At 44.6% G+C, this 19,939-nt stretch overlaps 1 protein-coding gene across 1 annotated transcript; it reads right to left on the bottom strand.

Moving 5' to 3' along the window:
• Positions 1-12,710: 12,710 nt before the first annotated feature.
• LOC123080257 (26S proteasome regulatory subunit 6A homolog) lies at positions 12,711-18,683 on the bottom strand. Its single transcript, XM_044503165.1, has 10 exons — positions 18,400-18,683; positions 18,190-18,306; positions 17,300-17,407; positions 16,218-16,409; positions 15,881-16,072; positions 15,348-15,466; positions 14,728-14,815; positions 14,348-14,467; positions 14,100-14,240; positions 12,711-12,985 (listed from the first exon to the last, which is right to left on the bottom strand). The coding sequence occupies exons 1-10, from the start codon at positions 18,547-18,549 to the stop codon at positions 12,908-12,910; spliced, it is 1,305 nt and encodes a 434-aa protein (XP_044359100.1). The 5' UTR covers positions 18,550-18,683; the 3' UTR covers positions 12,711-12,907.
• Positions 18,684-19,939: the final 1,256 nt, after the last annotated feature.

A 19,939-nucleotide genomic window follows, 5' to 3' on the forward strand; every position in this document is an offset into this window, starting at 1 on the left:
AACATGTCGTGATCATCATCATTCTGACCTCTTCCAAGATATCTATTGAATTCTTCATGGGAAATACCATCCTTGTCCCTTGGAATTTGTGTTGTCATCGACTACTTCCTTGCCTTCTCTCCAACACAGACTTGTTAGTGTTGTGGTTGTACCTTGAGTTCCTGGCTATCCAGCTTATCTTATGTCCTACCTTGAAGTAATACCATCTTATATATCAAGAATGTTATGAGAATTTCACCACCTCTTAAGAATTCTTGATACAATTGATACATCTCGCCATCTACATTCATCTCTTGGTCCCCGTGTTGTTTCTAACCGGAATACCGACAAATGGACTGTGATGTGTAATTCCAAAAAACTTCTAGCAACCTTATTGCTTGAAGTAAATGGTTGATAGTTTGATCCTTAGTCTATTGGTTATTGAATCACCATTCTAACATTGATCCTGCTACCTACGCCCATATTTCGGGTACATTTTTCAACCATTGTTTAATTGTGTATGATTTCCTCGAACATACATTATTATATCATTTGATCTGACTAATGTTATCTCCTTGTTCACATAATTGTGGAAACCCATCTTTTGGAAGTCTCGATGAATTGTCGCTGAGTTCATCAACTACCTCGTTATCCCTTCACTGGGTTAAGGATGAGCTCTTGTTTCGGAACTCGCCTCCATAGTACATTTCCCGAGAATCTTACAATGTCGTCTCATCAATTTGTTTTGCACCTTTTTCTTCTCAGGCATCCTGAGCCTGAGGTATCCTGAAACCAATCAGATCTGAATCTCGGTCAGATATGATGGTTGGAACATATTTCCAAGAGTTATAACATTGGTCTTTTTACGACCCAGAAAGGTGATGTCATGCCTAGCACACCTGGCTGTAGGACATATTGTTATAGTTCCCTTCTTAGCAAGGTTAGCGGTTCTTTCATGAGGAAATCGTAAGACTTATTCTATAAGTTGTTCCTGATGGATCCTTTGTGCATCCAAATTCTGATCATTACTTGATGGCCATTTCAATGTTATCTCGAAGCATGTCTGTGGTACTCAGATTTTCAACAAGAACATTTGAAGCCCAATGCTAAGTGTTTCTTGCTCAATTATCCAAACACCGTTGTATGGGTAATGTCATGAAATTTCTCTCCCCTTACCTAAAGGGTTTTCTACATTATATCTTGTCACGGATATCATGATCTGGTTGTCCTTGGGAAGGATATACCCCTGAAATATGTGTTTAAACATATTTTTCCTTTCCATTGTTCTGCTTACTCTGATAATCACATTTTCTTTTCCATTGTTTTGTTTAACCTTTCTTGTGATTTATATGATCCAAGCAGAAATATTCTCCTGCTTATGTAAACACCTCGGTGTACAATTCTGTCAGCAAGACCCTGTTACTATTGTTGCTGACATTACGGTAGCCACCGATGGACGAGAACTTTGCCTATTGGTCCGCCTCGTTTCAACGAGCAGGAAAATGGTTCTCTTCGTCCCTCGCCCTTGGTATCGATGTTGGTGTCGACATAACTGATAGGCTATCCTCTGACATGCCTTGCTTACATGATCGTGTAAGACGTCATCGCCTTCTTACTTTTAACCCACATGGTGGGCCCATAACCCACAGTTCCGCAGGATCGAAACCTGACTCTCCTGCACACCCCCGGTTTCCCAAGTTATTCCTCGCGTGTGGCCTCGTATGTAATTCACGGGCCACCGTCCTAGTGATCTATTCTGGTAACAGACGCAATACTTAATCTTGTTGCTCTGGACGCCTATCGCACTTTGTTTTAGACATCGAACGATTGCCATATCCATTTGAAACTTCTCATGGTACCATCTTACCTTGCTCTCGGTATCTTCTTAAGTTTTAACTCGAGAGTTACTTTCTACCACATTCCCCGAGCTATAAACCAAATAGCCACCTTGTAGAGGTCTGTTCTTCCATAATACCCCCTTATCCTTTCGTAAGTATGATGGAGTTCCCGAAGGATGACAACTTCATCATGATGCATTGGAATAAAGAATTGAAGACATCAACGAAAGGGATTAACTTCTTCGAGAAGATCCGTTAGAATATCGTAAGCAGAACTTTCCCCCTTACTCCCCTCTTAAATCTCGGGACGAGATTTCTTGTAGTGGAGGAGAATTGTGACGCCCGGATAATTAAGCTACAGTGATCCTCTACTAATGATGTCACGTCACCTCGATTACTGTTGCTAATCTCGCGTTAGTTCGAAACCGGTTCGAATTTAAATTCAAAATCAAGCAAACAATAAAAGTTTTCAAATATTAAAACTAAAATGTTCGGGTTGTGCCAAATAATGCATAGGTAATTATGGAGAAGAAACCACACTTCTGTAATGTTAGGGAACGTAGTAATTTCAAAAAAATTCCTACGCACACGCAAGATCATGGTGATGCATAACAACGAGAGGGGAGAGTGTTGTCCACGTACCCTCGTAGACCGACAGCGGAAGCGTTATAACAACGCGGTTGATGTAGTCGTACGTCTTCACGATCCGACCGATCAAGTACCGAACGCACGGCACCTCCGAGTTCTACACACGTTCAGCTCGATGACGTCCCTCGAACTCCGATCCAGCCGAGTGTTGAGGGAGAGTTTCGTCAGCACGACGACGTGGTGACGATGATGATGTTCCACCGACGCAGGGCTTCGCCTAAGCTCCGCAACGGTATTATCGAGGTGTAATATGGTGGAGGGGGGCACCGCACACGGCTAAAATATCGTATATCGAGTGTGTTTAGAGGTGCCCCCCTGCCCCCGTATATAAAGGAGCAAGGGGGAGGCCGGCTGCCCTAGGCGCGCCAAGGAGAGAGGGGGGAGTCCTCCTCCTAGTAGGAGTAGGACTCCCCTTTCCTAGTCCTACTAGGAAAAGAGGGGGGAGGAAAGAGAGGGAGAGGGAGAGGGAAAGGGGGCTGCGCCCCCCTCTCCTAGTCCAACTAGGATTCCTCCTGGGAGGGGGCGCACCACCTCCTGGCTGCTGCCCTCTCTCTCCCCTCAAGGCTCACTACGGCCCAATACTTCCCCGGGGGGTTCCGGTAACCCTCCGGCACTCCGGTTTAATCCGAAACTTCTCCGGAACACTTCCGGTGTCCGAATATAGTCGTCCAATATATCAATCTTTATGTCTCGACCATTTCGAGACTCCTCGTCATGTCCGTGATCACATCCGGGACTCCGAACAACCTTCGGTACATCAAAACATATAAACTCATAATATAATTGTCATCGTAACGTTAAGCGTGCGGACCCTACGGGTTCGAGAACTATGTAGACATGACCGAGACACCTCTCCGGTCAATAACCAATAGCGGGACCTGGATGCCCATATTGGCTCCCACATATTCTACGAAGATCTTTATCGGTCAGACCGCATAACAACATACGTTGTTCCCTTTGTCATCGGTATGTTACTTGCCCGAGATTCGATCGTCGGTATCTCGATACCTAGTTCAATCTCGTTACCGGCAAGTCTCTTTACTCGTTCCGTAACACATCATCCCGCAACTAACTCATTAGTCACAATGCTTGCAAGGCTTATAGTGATGTGCATTACCGAGTGGGCCCAGAGATACCTCTCCGACAATCGGAGTGACAAATCCTAATCTCGAAATACGCCAACCCAACAAGTACCTTTGGAGACACCTGTAGAGCACCTTTATAATCACCCATTTACGTTGTGACGTTTGGTAGCACACAAAGTGTTCCTCCGGTAAACGGGAGTTGCATAATCTCATAGTCATAGGAACATGTATAAGTCATGAAGAAAGCAATAGCAACATACTAAACGATCGGGTGCTAAGCTAACGGAATGGGTCAAGTCAATCACGTCATTCTCCTAATGAGGTGATCCCGTTAATCAAATGACAACTCATGTCTATGGCTAGGAAACATAATCATCTTGGATTAACGAGCTAGTCAAGTAGAGGCATACTAGTGACACTCTGTTTGTCTATGTATTCACACATGTATTATGTTTCCGGTTAATACAATTCTAGCATGAATAATAAACATTTATCATGATATAAGGAAATATATAATACTTTATTATTGCCTCTAGGGCATATTTCCTTCATGTAAAGTATTCAAATGCACTAAAATAAATAAAACTACAGCTAAACCTAATATAAATGCCCTTTTGAAATTTATAAAAATGTGAACTAAATATTTTAAATACCAAAATATATTGTGGCGGTGGGCTAATTTGCAACCTCCATTTAGGTACTGGTCTTATAATTTTACAAAACTAAAAGCTATTAAAACTATAATAGAAAACAGAAAAGTGAAAATAAAATAAAAACAAAAAATAATAAAAAAAGAGAAACAAAGCCCCCAGCTGGGCCGTGGCCCAGCTGCCCACCAGGCCACAACCGACCGGCCCACCCCGCCTCCCTTATCCCCCCCACGACCCAAACCCTAGCGCTAACCACTCCCCACTCTCCCCCCCCCACTCCTCGCTCTCCCTCCCCGATCCAGATCGGGATCGGGGGCGTTCGACTCCGCCCCCCGCCGCTCGACGCCGTCCCCTGAAGCCGCCCCCGACGCTACCGAACCTTGCCGGATCTCCTCCCCGTCTCCATCGGTCGTCCCCGTCCTCCTCCACAATGGCTCCCTCGAGCCTCGCCACCCCCCTGGTCTCTACTCGAACGTGAGGCCCGCCTCTCCTCTCTTCCCTCTCTGTCCGGCGCCGCCTCCCATTCGTCCCCGCGCGCTAGCACGAGCCGCTCCGCCCCTAACCTCCCCCTTTGTGGCCGCGCTGTGCGCGCGACGCGCCCGCGCGCCCGTCGCATCCCCGACGTCTGGCCGCGCTTCGCTGCTCGTCGGAGGCCGCCAGCCCGCACCGTGCCCCCACGCGAAGCCCGCCGCTGCTGCGCCGCTCACTGTCGTTGCCCATCGCCGCTCCGCTGCCCTGCCCTGCGCGACCCGCTGCTGCCCAGCTCGCCTGCCACAACCGCTCGCCCTGCTGCTGCCCCGCTGGTGTCCGCCGCTCCCACTGCCTGCAGCCCGCCTCCAACCGCCGGCGCGTCGCCCATCCGTGCTGCCGCGGTTGCTGCTGCCATTATGTCGCTGCTGCAACTTGAGCTTACCGTGGCCGCCCCCTTGCCTTGCCCGCTCCGGCCGGCCACCTCTCGCCGCGGTCGTGCCGAGCCGCTCAGGCCAGCCTTCTCCTGCAGCCCCACCGCGCCCCGGCGGCCTCCCCCGTGCTCGGGCGGGCTTGCCCACGATCAACGCCCGCATGCCCCCTCTGCACCCGTAACCACCCGTCGCCCGCTGAGGCCAAAGGGGCCTATGACATGTGGGGCCCAGCCCCTAGAATGTTTTTAAGAAAGAATCTAAAAAATAGTAAATAATTAAATTAATTAATAAATGAATTAATTAACTTAATTATTTAGCTTAACCTAATTAATCTGTTTAGATTAAACTAATTAACTAGGATAATTAGCTAACAGTCTAAGACAACCGGGACCCACACGTAAGTTTGACTAAGTCAACATGACTGTTGACTGCTGACTGGACTTGCTGACTGTGCAGTTGACCCAGTCAACGGGCCCCATCTGTCAGTTTGACCAGTCAACAGTCACAGTTGACCGCTGATGTCATGCTGAAGCAATAATACTAATTTTGAATTAATTTAATAATAATAAATTAGAAAATGATTTAAAACTTTTAAAATTAATAGAAAATAAACCGTAGCTCGAATGAAGAAACTTTGTACATGAAAGTTGCTCAGAACGACGAGACGAATCCGGATACGCAGCCCGTTCGTCCGCCACACATCCCTAGCATAGCAAACACGCAACTTTCCCCCTCCGGTTCATCTGTCCGAAAATGCAAAACACCGGAAATACTTTCCCGGATGTTTTCCCCCCTTCGCCGGTATCACCTACTACCGCATTAGGGCATACCTAGCACCGCGTATTGCCTTGTTATATTTTGTGATGCTTTGTTTGCTCCGTATTTACTGTTTCTTCCCCCTCTTCTTCTCCGATAGACCCCGAGACCGGCACTGATGCCACTGTGTACGACTACGTCACCGACGACCCTCCTTCTCGGCTGAGCTTCCAGGCAAGCCCCCCCCCCTTGATCACCAGATATCGCCTATTCCTTCTCTCTACTGCTTGCATTCAAGTAGTGTAGCATGTTACCGCTTTCGGTTAATCCTATTCTGCTGCATGGCCTGTCATTGTTGCTACAATTGTTGATACCTTTACCTGCTATCCTAATGCTTAGTATAGGATGCTAGTGTTCCATCAGTGGCCCTACACTCTTGTCCGTCTGCCATGCTATACTACTGGGCCGTGATCACTTCGGGAGGTGATCACGGGCATATGCTATATACTTGATACTGTTACATTACTTATGATACTGTTCGTAGATGGGGGCTGAAGGGACAAGTGGCTCCATCCCGGTAGAGGTGGGCTTGGGTTCCCGACGGCCCTCGACTATTACTTTGTGGCGGAGCGACGGGGCAGGTTGAGACCACATAGGAGAGAGGTGGGCCTGGCCCTGGTCGGCCTTCGCGGATACTTCAATTAACACGCTTAATGAGATCTTGGTATTTGATCTGAGTCTGGCCACTGGCCTATATGCACTAACCAACTACGCGGGAACAATTATGGGCACTCGACGTCGTGGTATCAGCCGAAGCCTTCGTGACGTCAGCGACTGAGTGGCGCGCGCCGGATTGGACCGTAAGCCTACGCTTGTATTAAGGGGGCTAGGTCTGCTTCCAGCCACGTTTGCAACATGCAGGTGTGCAAAGGGCGATGGGCCCAGACCCCTGCGCCATAGGATTTAGACCGGCGTGCTAACCTCTCTGTTGTGCCTAGGTAGGGCTGCGACGTGTTGATCTTCCGAGGCCGGGCATGACCCAGGAAAGTGTGTCCGGCCAAATGGGATCGAGCGTGTTGGGTTATGTGGTGCACCCCTGCAGGGAAGTTTATCTATTCGAATAGCCGTGATCTTCGGTAACAGGACGACTTGGAGTTGTACCTTAACCTTATGACAACTAGAACCGGATACTTAATAAAACACACCCTTCCAAGTGCCAGATATAACCCGGTGATCGCTCTCACATAGGGCGACGAGGGGAGGATCGCCAGGTAGGATTTATGATATGCGATGCTACTTGGTGAACTTACCTTCTGCTCTCTTCTACATGCTGCAAGATGGAGGATGCCAGAAGCGTAGTCTTCGATAGGACTAGCTATCCCCCCTCTTATTCTGGCATTCTGCAGTTCAGTCCACCGATATTGCCCCTTTACACAGATACCCATGCATATGTAGTGTAGATCCTTGCTTGCGAGTACTTTGGATGAGTACTCACGGTTGCTTTTCTCCCTCTTTCCCTCCTTTCCTTTCTACCTGGTTGTCGCAACCAGATGCTGGAGCCCAGAAGCCAGACACCACCGTCGACGATGACTCCTACTACACCGGAGGTGCCTACTACTACGTGCAGGCCACTGACGACGACCAGGAGTAGTTTAGGAGGATCCCAGGCAGGAGGCCTGCGCCTCTTTCGATCTGTATCCCAGTTTGTGCTAGCCTTCTTAAGGCAAAGTTGTTTAACTTATGTTTGTACTCAGATATTGTTGCTTCCGCTGACTCGTCTACGATCAAGCACTTGTATTCGAGCCCTCGAGGCCCCTGGCTTGTATTATGATGCTTGTATGACTTATTTTATTTTTAGAGTTGTATTGTGATATCTTCCCGTGAGTCCCTGATCTTGATCGTACACGTTTGCGTGTGTGATTAGTGTACGATTGAATCGGGGGCGTCACACCAAACTTGGTATTCCGATGCTTGAATAGCTCTTGGATGTAGGGGCCGTACTCCGCCACTTGCACACCGCTCGGTGGTGCATGATTCACTTGGTGGCGAGCGAGTGGGGGCTTGGCCGGGCAGGGCGGTCCAGTGGGTGTACAGCGGGTGGGTGGTCCGCCGGAGACGAAGCATCGTCCTACCCCTAACCCTCGCCGGCGGCCAAGTTGTCTGCCTCGCTCCTCACTCCCTCCGTCCCTCCGTGCCACTTGGTGTGCCTCAGTGCCTGGCCTAGGCCCAGTTGGTACCATTTTTTTATACTAGTCAGATCGTTAACCCTGGACCAAATGGTTACCCCTTGCATGTTTTGGGCTCTTCTTCTAAATTTGGTTTTTTATTTTGAGTTAAATAGACCACGGGTGCTTCAACTTGTCCGACGCGGTCACTTTGATGCCTGAATTTGTAAAATACGCAAAAATGGTGCTATAACTTGTTTGAGTGTTCAAATACGGTGCCTCCATAGCGTATGCACTACCCTCATGGCGTGCCACCGTGGCATTGGCCCACATGTCAATGACTGTGAGTGGAGCATATTGGTTGTTTTACAGAAAACTCCATGTACTTTAATTGAATTTTACAAAAGCACCTCGCATTTTATTTAAATATGACGAATTGCATTGATCACACCTTTCAGATCGGGTTCCCATATGGATAAAATAGTACTAAAAAGAAAAAAAGGGCGCACCGGCTCGATTCGAAACAAGTACCTGAGCACACAGTGTGCGCACATGTCCTGATAGTAGTGGTGTGTGCAGTATGGAAATAGATTCCTATTTATAAAATGGAGTGATACTGCGTGAAATAATAAACAGAAAAAAAAAAGTTGCCTTGCCGGAATTTGAACCCAGGAGCTCAGAATGGCGTCTTGTGGGCCTGCACAAGGTTTCCTTTCATTTATTTTTCCAATTTCATGATTAGTTTTTTTTATTTTTAAAATTTGTAAAGAAATATAAGAAAATATTACAACCGCCATTAACTTAAAAAAGTGTTAGTGAATTTGAAAAAATTAATTCAACATACTTTTGGAAATTCTCACATGTATTAAGAAATTGTAAACGTGTTTTTAAAAAATGTTTGTCATGCATTTCAAAAAATTTACAACATCTATTTCATAAAATGTTGAACATGTAATAAAAATTTATTGTGTAAAATTATTATTACATTTATACAAAAACTTTTAACATATTTATAGAATTTATTGTTTTGACACAATCATTTTTAATACACGTTGAAGTTTTTTCAAAATACAACATTACATAATAAATAAAAATTTAAACAATATTTTATAATATATATTGAACTGTTTAAATCCACATGAATTTAGAAAAATTTCATGTTTACCTCTTCGAACTACACAATAATAAAAATAGAATAAAGATTTAAGATAACTATTGTATTTTTATATTGGAAAATTTGTATATCATAAAACCAAACAACAACAACAACAAATAATGGAAATTGCAGAGCGATACCTAGGCTATATTAGTCCCAACTAACAGTTGTTTAGAAAGTATTCATCGTCCCAGTTGCCAAAATCTGTTAAACCTGCAGAGTGTACATACTGTTAAACCTGCAGGTACCAAAATCGAAACCCTCAATAACCGTATTTTTTTCCGCTTACTAGCATAAGCGAGGGCTTGTTATCACATTTTATTAAACCTTAGGGTGTTTCCAAAAAATAACTTGCACGCACCTCACGAGCGCAAGCGACGCTTACACACACTGACATGTGGGGGCAGCCGCCGGCTGTCACACCACGCATACAACACATATGGCGGCATACGGGCGAAGGCACCGTATATGCACCATGCGACAAGTTATAGCACCACTTTTGCGTATTTTACAAGTTTAGGCACCAAAGTGACCGCGCCGGACAAGTTGAGGCACCCATGATGTATTTAACTCTTTTATTTTTGTGTACGTATTTTTATGGGTTTTAGATGGTTGTTATTTGTTTTTTGTCTTTTCAGTTTTTTCTAGTTATCCCTAGATATTGGAGTATATTCATCTGTGCTTTTCGGAAAGGAAAATTTTTCGTGCTTTTGCCAGAAGTACAGATTTGCTTCTCTGAAAGGGAAAAAGAACTATGCTTCCATGAGAAAGCACATATTTACTTCTCGTGGAACCATAGATTTGTTTCCGCATTGTGCTTCTTGAAAAAAAAATGTTCTTCCAAAAGAAGCACAGATTTGCTTCCGCAAGAATGCAAAAAAAAGATGTGCTTCTCGAAAACTTAGTAAAAAACCGCAACCGTGCTTTTGGGCTTTCGGTTTTGTCCTGTTTTTTCCATTATTCATTTTTTTGTTGCCGGTACTTTCAGTTTTCGTTTTTTTTACCGGATATACTTTTTAGGTTTTTTTGGGAAAAAAATTCCTCGAAACCTATTAACATAGGATCTAGTTTCTAACATCTTGACACGAAAAATCTAATGGTGAAGACGGTTCATAATTTACATGTTTGGTTTAAGAGATAAAATATTTTGAATAATGAACCTACGAAAAAGAAATCACCTAGGTCGCCACAAGTGGCGCATATGCAATGCGCTACTTGTCAATACCAAAAAAGATAGGGGTGATCTTTGCAAAGGGTACCCCGTTAACTAGTGATTTCGCCCAAAACCAAGCTGCAGAGTTTATTTAAACTAAAAGAAAATGTTTGTGTGAGGAAAAGACAACTTCATTGCTTAACCATGGGAATTGCAGTCGTTCTGGCCTGAACCCAACCACACAACAGTTCTCATGTTAGGGTGTCCTATCCAAGCAAGGCAATGAGCCACATTATTGCACGCATGGCGCACCGCCGTGATAAAATGTTGATGATCTAATTGGAAGAGTTACTTAATCTCACCAACAATAGAATGATTCGGCGATCCAGCTTCAGTTTGCACGATCACTTTGGCAGCCAGAATCATTCTCGGCGATGAAAGGTTTGTAGCTTCATGGATATGGGAGTGTGACATATGGTAGCGTGATGCCCTCCATATAGGCGGCAAGCTCAGCTTCCAGAGGGCTAAGAAGAGAACATGAGATGGCCATTTTCGTCACGCAGAACCATGCCAACTCCCCCGGTTCCAGCCTCCTCATCGAACGTATCATCGGTATTTAACTTGTTTGAGCCTGATGACAGTGTTACTCATCGAACCGGAGGGCGCCCACTAGTCAAGCTCGACTCTTCTGCACCTTCTCCCGAGCATTGTAATTGTGTCGTTCTACATCATAGATCATGAGTATTAGAAGGGCAGTGCGCGCTTTGCTGCGCCGCTTATGTTCTTGGGGTTGGACATGTTTTATTTTTACATGGTAATTTTTTTTAAGTTGTGAAAATTATTTACGTGCTAGTTGGTTTGGCGTGTGGGGGGAAACAATGGAGTGTGTTTTTTTATAAGAGATGCTACACCTACCGACAAACTTTACGGAATCATGGTTACATACGGATTTGTCAATTTATGGTTGGAGATTAGGGGAAGTGTGGCCTAACGGTGAAATTAGGGAAGTGATTGGTGGGAGAGTGTTTGGTATGACCAATCCGTAGCGAATCGTCCGTGAATGTATCATTTTGTCTTTTTATTGTGGTGTTTGGATAGGTCTTTTTGACTGTGTGATTGGAGGGCGCCCTTTAATAAATACAGATATATGAGCCATGTCGTTGCCACATGTGCTATGCTGGTGCTAAACGTGTCATAGGTGGCACTTCCTTTTGTCAACGAAGGCCCACACCAATCCAGACACTTACCAAGGGACCCATTCACCGAGAGATCCCACCATAAAGCCCAGGTCCGCTACCCAGTCAATTGTATGTCCGATCCAAATTGAAGAGCTAAGTTGAATGGGGGGCTTTAAAATTAGGGAGCTTAATAAAGTTAGAGATTTCATTGCCACAACCAAAGAATTGATCGAGTCAAAATCAAGGCGTTAAAATTGTAAACCTCAATGGATTGAGAGAACTCTAAAATTAGGGAGCATAATGTATTAAAAAAGGGAATGTCTAGGGCACATCTAGATGTGCCCTACTTATTGCACATCTAAGTGAGTGAATCAAGCATAAAGAGGAAAAGAAAAAAGAAAAAGAAAATATCCACACGAATCTCAACGTAAGATCAATGATATAGGATTTATATGTGCAATACTTATGGCACATCTAGATGTGCTTTAGCAAAACTGATTAAAAATTTGAATGAAAGAGCTCCTTATGAAATAGTTGACCCCGTCAAAATCATTGACCCAATTTTAAATTGAAGACCTCAATTGAATGAGAAGTCTCCAGAAACAAAGTTAGTATAAAGTTGGGTTATCTGTTTTGGAACGGAGGGAGTAGTAGATAGATTGGATTGGACCGGTCTGGACATAGACTAATTGGTCTCAAATCGTTTCAATCCATAGTCTCATGAACAAATCAGCGACCATCCACGCGCTAGCCGCTAGGATTTGGGGTCGCGGTGCCGCCTGCTGGAGATCCGGCCGCCGCGTTTACCTCCCTTCGCCTCCGCCTCCATCTGGATGTCCCGTCTAGCAGCGGCGGTTCCCTGCTCATGGCACCAGCCCCCCACTTGGTGCCGGCGGCGAGTGGCGATCGTGTGTCATCTCTCTCAATTAAGCTAGGCTGGTTGACTGGCAGCATTAAGACCTCCATTAAGCGCACGGACGACCAAGCAGGTGACCAGAAGCTTCACGGTAACAACGCAGCAGCTTGTCCACTGTTTCAAAACTATGGATTTCACCCAAAAACATGAAACAGTTTGGATTGGTTTGGATGCGAAATAGTTTGGTCCGGTCTGGCTTCTTGGATTGGATTGGTTGGTGGGAGGAAAGTGGGCTGGTTTTAATCTGGATTTGAACTATTCACAGGTTCCGAGCCAATGCATCCTGAGTCCACAATTCACATTTTCGGCACAGAGCAATTGGTTAGAAATAATTTCTTCGGGTACAGGAAGGCACAAAGCAAGAGTGCTTCACACAATCAGGAGGATTCGAGACTTAAACTATACTCCAAATAAAAATGGTAGCCGAGTGTTACAAACAGCGGCCATCACAGGACCAAGCGTTCTGATTACTCAAGGGAAACTAAGCGTAATAATTCAAGCTGGACTTCTTCTTTGCTTGCACTTGGATAATGCCTTCGTTGAAATCTTCATGGATCACCTGCATATGCAAAAAGATAGGGTTGAGCACAGCAGTACATTATCCGTTGTGTTTCTGAACATAGTTAAACATGCTTCATGAGGGAAGTGCACTTCAGGCAGTCAAATCGAAAAAAATGATGGTACGAGCTACCAAGACACGAAAATGCTTCAAGATATCAAAGCAGCATCTTATATACTCTATTTAGGCGCTGTTCGGCAGTCCACCCGCTCCGTGAAAATTAAGAATCTCCGGAGTACCTTTTCGCTCGCTCCGCATTTTTTAACTAGATCTCCGTCAGCTCCGGGAGCGGCCTCGCGGAGCGGAGGGGCTCCGAACAGGCCCTTATATTCCACTATGATTCTCTATTGTAAAATGTATTACTAGACCAGTGCCCGTGCGTTGCCACGAAACGACCAAATAATACACAGAGACAGCTCCTTCCCGAATACAACTTCTACGCCCAGCACCAGCAGAAATCCCCAGCCCCAAACCCGTTGCCCATGCATATCCTCATATCGGTCTAGAACCCACCGGTGCCGAGCTCCAGTAGCTGCAGCAGCAGTCTGGTGGCTAGCGTGTCCCACAGTTGCCACTCTCCTCGTAGCAAGCTATGGGTTGCAGCATCAGGAGAGGCGATAATTAAAAAAAATGAACGGTGGACACAATTGGAGTGTAGAGGCGGCAGGAGAACGAAGACTGCCAGGGGATGATGGGTGATTGGGCAATAGCGGCAGCGTAACAGGAAGTCGTGAGAAAGAGATGTGTATTTTTCTCTCTAAAAAACTGAGCGTACCAGGCTGCTATCCATGCACAGGAGATGTACCAGGTTCAACATCAGTCAATACATTTTTTATTTCATCTGCTGTGTAGTAGGACCCACGATTAAGGGTAGGAAGTTGAGCTGAGCAAACTCACCACCAACTCAAAATATTTAGAAGTAGGAAAGATATTTCAGGCTGTTCAGTTCATGCTGAACATACCATAGACCTAATGTTGATTTGTTTATAATTTCATTTTCTGATCTAACATACTAATCGATTTTATCTGCGGTTATCATCTTCCATTATCTACCAGCAAACTGATACTTCCATAAAGGCACCAGTGTGGCAAAAGAACAAGAGTCAGCACAAACCTCTGTAGCGTCCCTGCGTAGAGCAAGCATGCCAGCTTCCACACAAACAGCCTTCAGTTGTGCACCGTTGAAATCATCAGTTGAACGAGCCAGCTCCTCAAAGTTGACATCAGGATGTACGTTCATCTTTCTTGAGTGAATCTACAAGATAGAACACAGAAGAAACTTCTTTTGAGTCCACAAAACCAAAAGGTAAGCAATTTTTGCAATAAGAGTTATCAGCCTTTAACAAATTGCAAGAGACATACTTGCAAAATCCGAGCTCTTGCTTCTTCCGTCGGATGAGGGAACTCAATCTTTCTGTCCAGGCGACCAGAACGGAGTAAAGCAGGATCGAGAATATCTGCACGATTGGTTGCAGCTATCACCTGCAAATCACATAACAACAATGCGTTAAGGAAACAGGATGAATAGAACATCTGATCAGGTATTCATCATCTCTCAAATTATGACCAACTGAAGCCAATTTGTGGCTACTCATTAATCAATCAAATAAAAAATCTATTTTATCAAATTACTGTTTTCAAAACAACTAGTGAGGCCAAACCATCAGTACAAAACAAATTATCTTTACAGGTTGAGCTTGCATGCATTCAGATTACAGAGCCAAATATTAGGACATGCTGACCTTTATCCTCTCATCACTGCTAAATCCATCTAGCTGATTCAGCAACTCCAACATAGTTCGTTGCACTTCTCTGTCACCACTCACTTCACTGCAGTCAATACAAACAATATCAAACATATACTTCCCTGTAAAAAATAAATCATATCTAGTTGCAAGTAATCAATATCTTTACCCTGCATTAATAGGTTAACATCATCACATATGATATGTGCAGCATATGCTGAAAGTAGTTAAGATGTATTTATCTCTTGAAGTATAAAATCATGAACAGTTTCTTTTATTTTACATATGACATAGAAGGTTGAAGGAGTGTTCGACTTGCAGGGACACTAACTGATTTTCTTCATGCAAAGATTATACTCCCTCCGTCCCAAAATAAGTGTCTCAACTTTAATACAACTTTGTAGTACAAAGTTGAGGCACTTATTTTGGGACGGAGGGAGTACCATGGTGTTCATCAGAAAATTCGCCAAATTAAAAAAAAAAAGAGTAACGACATGACGAGGCATACTTCAACCACAATAGGTAAAGAGAAACTAAGCATTTACGCTGGACTAGACTAAAAAAATCACAACGCTTAGTGTACAAGCGATGCATGCAAAACAAAATGCAAAATGCACCTGTCAAAACGCTTTGTTCCAATTGCATCAATCTCATCAATAAAAATGATGCAGGGGGCCTTCTCCTTTGCCAACTCAAAGGCATCTCGGACAAGCTTTGCCCCATCACCGATGAACATCTGAAACAATTCACAAAAATGTTAATTATCTGACTGAAAGATACCCAGAAGAATTAAAAAATGCTGGACCCGGGAATATTACAGATGCAAATGGACATTCTAAGTTGGAGCCAGCAATTTTACATGCAAGTCAATATTCTAAGTCATATCCTGAGCCAATGATGCTAAAGAATCTTTAATCACTATCAACTACAGAGTTAAGGATTACAATTAAAGTTCACTTGAGTGTGAAGAAAGATACAATCATCTTAACAGAACTGATCATAGTCTGCAAAGTATGCCAAAGCAGTGTTCAATGATTGGTAGAATAAGCCTGCTAGCCCTAGAATAAGTCAATTAGCATGGCCATCTTTTTTTCCCCCACAAAAAAGATATTGCACATTCTGCTTTCAATGAACATCCAAAGTTAGTTACCTGGACTAGCTGCGGACCAGCAAGTTTCAGAAAGGTTGCATTGGTTTGTGCAGCACATGCACGAGCCATCAACGTCTTTCCCGTCCCAGGTGATCCATATAAAAGAACTCCTTTCGGGGGACGGATTCCCAACTTCTGAAATTGCTCCTTGTGTGTCATTGGCAACACTATAGCTTCAACGAGTTCCTGAATCTGCATTAGAAATTTGACAATACAAAATCAGAACATGAGGGAGCAAATAAAAGCGAACAATTATCAACTATAAATATTCTGAGGTAAGAAACTTGACACTGTACTACCTACAGAAAGATAAACTGGCAATCATCCTAGTAAATACCTCTTTCTCAAGGCCGCCAATGTCATTATAATCCTCCGTAGGCTTTTCATCTACCTCCATTGCCTTTACTCGAGAGTCATACTCCGAAGGTAGCGTGTCTAATATCAAGTAGCTGTCCTTGTTGACTCCAACCAAATCACCAGGCTTGAGGTTGTCAGGGTCAACTAGCCCGATCACAGGAAGGAATATAGTCTGCAATCAAGAATAGAAAATGAACAGAGAAGCCTTGAGCAGCACGTCCAACTCTTTACAGCACACAAGTAAATTTATTCTATAAAACAGCTAAGATTGCCCAACTAATGAGATTCATTAAATGGTATGTGGAAATAAACCTTGTCAAGTTCCAAAAATGTAATTTAAAATAGCCCATAGGCTCATAAATGAAAGGGTTAATATGGATACAGATAAATTGACCAAGTAAAATGCTGTACACAGGCAGGGATAGGAATATTGACGCTGCAAGTACTAGCATGTGATGTCTGACATAATAAATTCGGCTATTTGTGATTGATGTATCATAGCCTACCCTAACTTGTTTGGGATTAAAGGCTTTGTTGTTGTTGTTGTTGTTGTTGTTGTTGTGATTGATGTATCATGGTACCAACTCCCACGAGAACTTGGCATGGTTGACATGCCAAACTCAGTTAAAATAACAAATGGTGGTGTTTTACTGCTTGTTTAGATGAAAAAGGTCCATAGTATCAAAGATTACAACACCTGCTCTTGTACAAACCTACGTACCTAACTAGGCCCGTGAGACTTAATGAACTAACTTGAAACCAAATGAACTCATAATCTTATCTCTTTCCTAATTATCCACCTAACTTCTGTTGTACTCCTCGGCTCTCCCAAATATAGGCAGAAACACTAAAATCGGAGTCAACCTGAATACACACAACTAATCAACCATGGAGCATCTTTCCTCTGTGAGTACTTGTTTCTATGGCACCAACCACCGGCATGCCTGGGCTACATCCACGACAGTTCATGCATATACAGTTGGACTAGAAGTAATAACGGATACTAGAGATGTATACAGTTGGAGTATAAGCACCACAGCAAGTTCGAGCAAGTTTATTTACCTGTCTTGTGGATGTCTTAAGAACAACACATTTTCCTTTCCTCTGTGAGTCCAGATCTATATTAGCACCATCCTCTTCAGCCTCATCTTCAGGGTTCATTTCCAAAATCTGAAACAGTTGATAAATTACATTAGTAGATTTCCAAGTAAAAATGCATCTGAAGTCAAGATATTTATGAGCAACCTGGCAGACTATAACCTTGAAAATATCAGTTCTGAGTTTTCAAGGAAAAGACTAAATGAGTGCAGCAGTTTATCCTTGCCAGATAAGTTATCAGAAGCTAATGAACAACAGCACTGATACACACCAACTGATTCCACATAGCAACCAATACAGCTGTAATTGATTTACTACCTCCTAGATACTCTCTACTCCTAAAGGTGCAGTCCGGAAGTCATTCGTTCGTTGCCCATCAATCTATACAAGACCCACCACCTAAGTGCTCCACTAATTTTATTCTCCTCCCACCGGAGATTTTCTTCCAAAACTAAAGCCCCGTCGCCCCAAGCTTCCAACCCCACCCGGTTTATTCTACACGCCCATCAATCAAGCCGTTCACTGCTCCCACATTGTTGCCCGTAGCAATGCACGGGGCGTTCTACTAGTTTACAAGGTTGGTCACAAGAGGGAAATTGGCGTGTAACTATGCGTTTCTGTGAGGTCAAACATTTCCAGCAACTAAACTGGCCCCTCATCAATCAGCACGCAGTGAAGCTCAAAACTAGAGCATGTGAAGTCAGACGCTACTTTGGGCTACTAATCTGGTTTGCACGAACTAATACTGGATCTGGGAATCGTGAATCCGGCATGAATGAACTCGGTACAGAAACCCATAATTTCCGCATCCACATCCAGATCGGGCAAATTCCTGGGGCAGGTGAGGCACGAACCTCGACGATGTTGCCGACGAGGTAGGGCAGCTGCTTGTTGAGCTTTATCTTCTCCTGGTTCTCCTTGATCTTGTCCTTGACGTTCTCGAGCTCCAGGTTGTTCCGCTGCAGCTCGTCCTGCACCCCCGCGAACAGACAAACCAGATCAGGCAACCCTGGACCGACGGGACGGGATAGCGGCTGCTAGGGTTCGGGGGAGAGGGGCCGTACCTTGAGGACGCGGACCTCGTTGTCGAGGAGGCGGGTGGCCCGGACGATGTCCTCCGTGGACATGGAGTCGAGCTGGTCGGTCTCCGACGAGTCGTCGACGGCCATCGCGGCGGCGCCGGCGTCTGGCGCGGGGGTAGGGGAGGACGACATGGCGCTCTGCTGCGGCCTGGGCGGGTCGGAAGGGGAGGGGAGGCGGAGATTTGCGGCAGGTTGCGGCTTGGGGAAGGAGTTGATGGAGATTCCCCTTACTTCGGCTTGAGCTTCAGGTATAGGTTGACGGCCTGGGCCTTGGGCCTTTCCGCAGGAAATGCAGCCAAGCTGGATGTTTTGGGTCCGTGGGCCGGGGCCCGGTGCGGTGGTGTTTACTGTATACTCCTATATCCTAACCACCCCTAACCTTTTTGTAATTCCCGACTTCTGATTATATAATAGAAACCTGTCAAAAAAAAGGTTATTAATAGAAATGTACACCCTAGTGGTTTCAAGGGTAAAAAGTAAATAACTACTCCCTCCGTTCCTAAATATAAGTCTTTGAAGAGATTTCACTATAGACCACATACGGAGCAAAATGAGTGAATCTAACTCTAAAATGCATCTATATACATCCGTATGTGGTCCATAGTGGAATCTCTACAAAGACTTATATTTAGGAACGGAGGGAGTAATAGAAATATCGTAATCATCATCAATGGTAGCACTAGATATAGTTTCATCGTGCATAGCAATACTTTTATCAAGTGATTCTGTGTTCGGAAAATTTAGCTACCCACTTATCATTAGAGGGACCATGACAGTCTTTTATCACATATTCACTATATCCGTCACTTAATTCATAAATTTTAGCATGTCTATTCTAGTTATACTTAGCATCTAAAGAACAAGCATTGCTAGTTTTTTCTTTTTAGTTCTTTCATGATGTGCTATTATCTCAAGGCTTTTAAAATAATTGTCGATGAGATATGAGGATATCATCCTGGCTTTTTCTTCTCTACTTTCCACATGGTGTGCTACTGGTTCTAAGCTTTTCAAATAACTAGTTAGATGCCTGTGCGTTGCTACGGGTAAATTATTGTAAATAAATTAAATGGGCACCTATACATTAGGCACCTAGAAAACTCTTCGCGCCAATCACTTCTATTTTTGGCTATCAAATATCCAACGGTTAGGAGCACACCGTCACCTGTTCATCTTCTTGCTCCTCTCCCACGACGATTCCTCATCGATCGTGGCCTACCCAGGCCTAACCACCTGCCTCCACCCCCCGTGGCTGGCGGATATTGTGGCCCCACCCTCCCCTTGACCTCCTCCCCCACCATCCTGCTGACTGCCACCCTAGCCATCCCTCTAAGCCCCACCCCGATGAGCAACTCCGACACTGCTCACCCCCATGCACCCTCGCCGGTTAAGCTTCGGACACACTCCCACCAGCTATCGACGGCTCCCGGCCATACACGGCTCGGCCTCATCGTGGTCGGTGCTCCTCACGTCATCCTCGTCTTCGGCCTCGTGCAAAGCAGAAAGTTGTTGACGCAACTTCATG

The sequence above is a fragment of the Triticum aestivum genome, chromosome 3D, assembly GCF_018294505.1.
Source record: "Triticum aestivum cultivar Chinese Spring chromosome 3D, IWGSC CS RefSeq v2.1, whole genome shotgun sequence".
In the NCBI taxonomy this organism is placed as follows: domain Eukaryota; kingdom Viridiplantae; phylum Streptophyta; class Magnoliopsida; order Poales; family Poaceae; genus Triticum; species Triticum aestivum.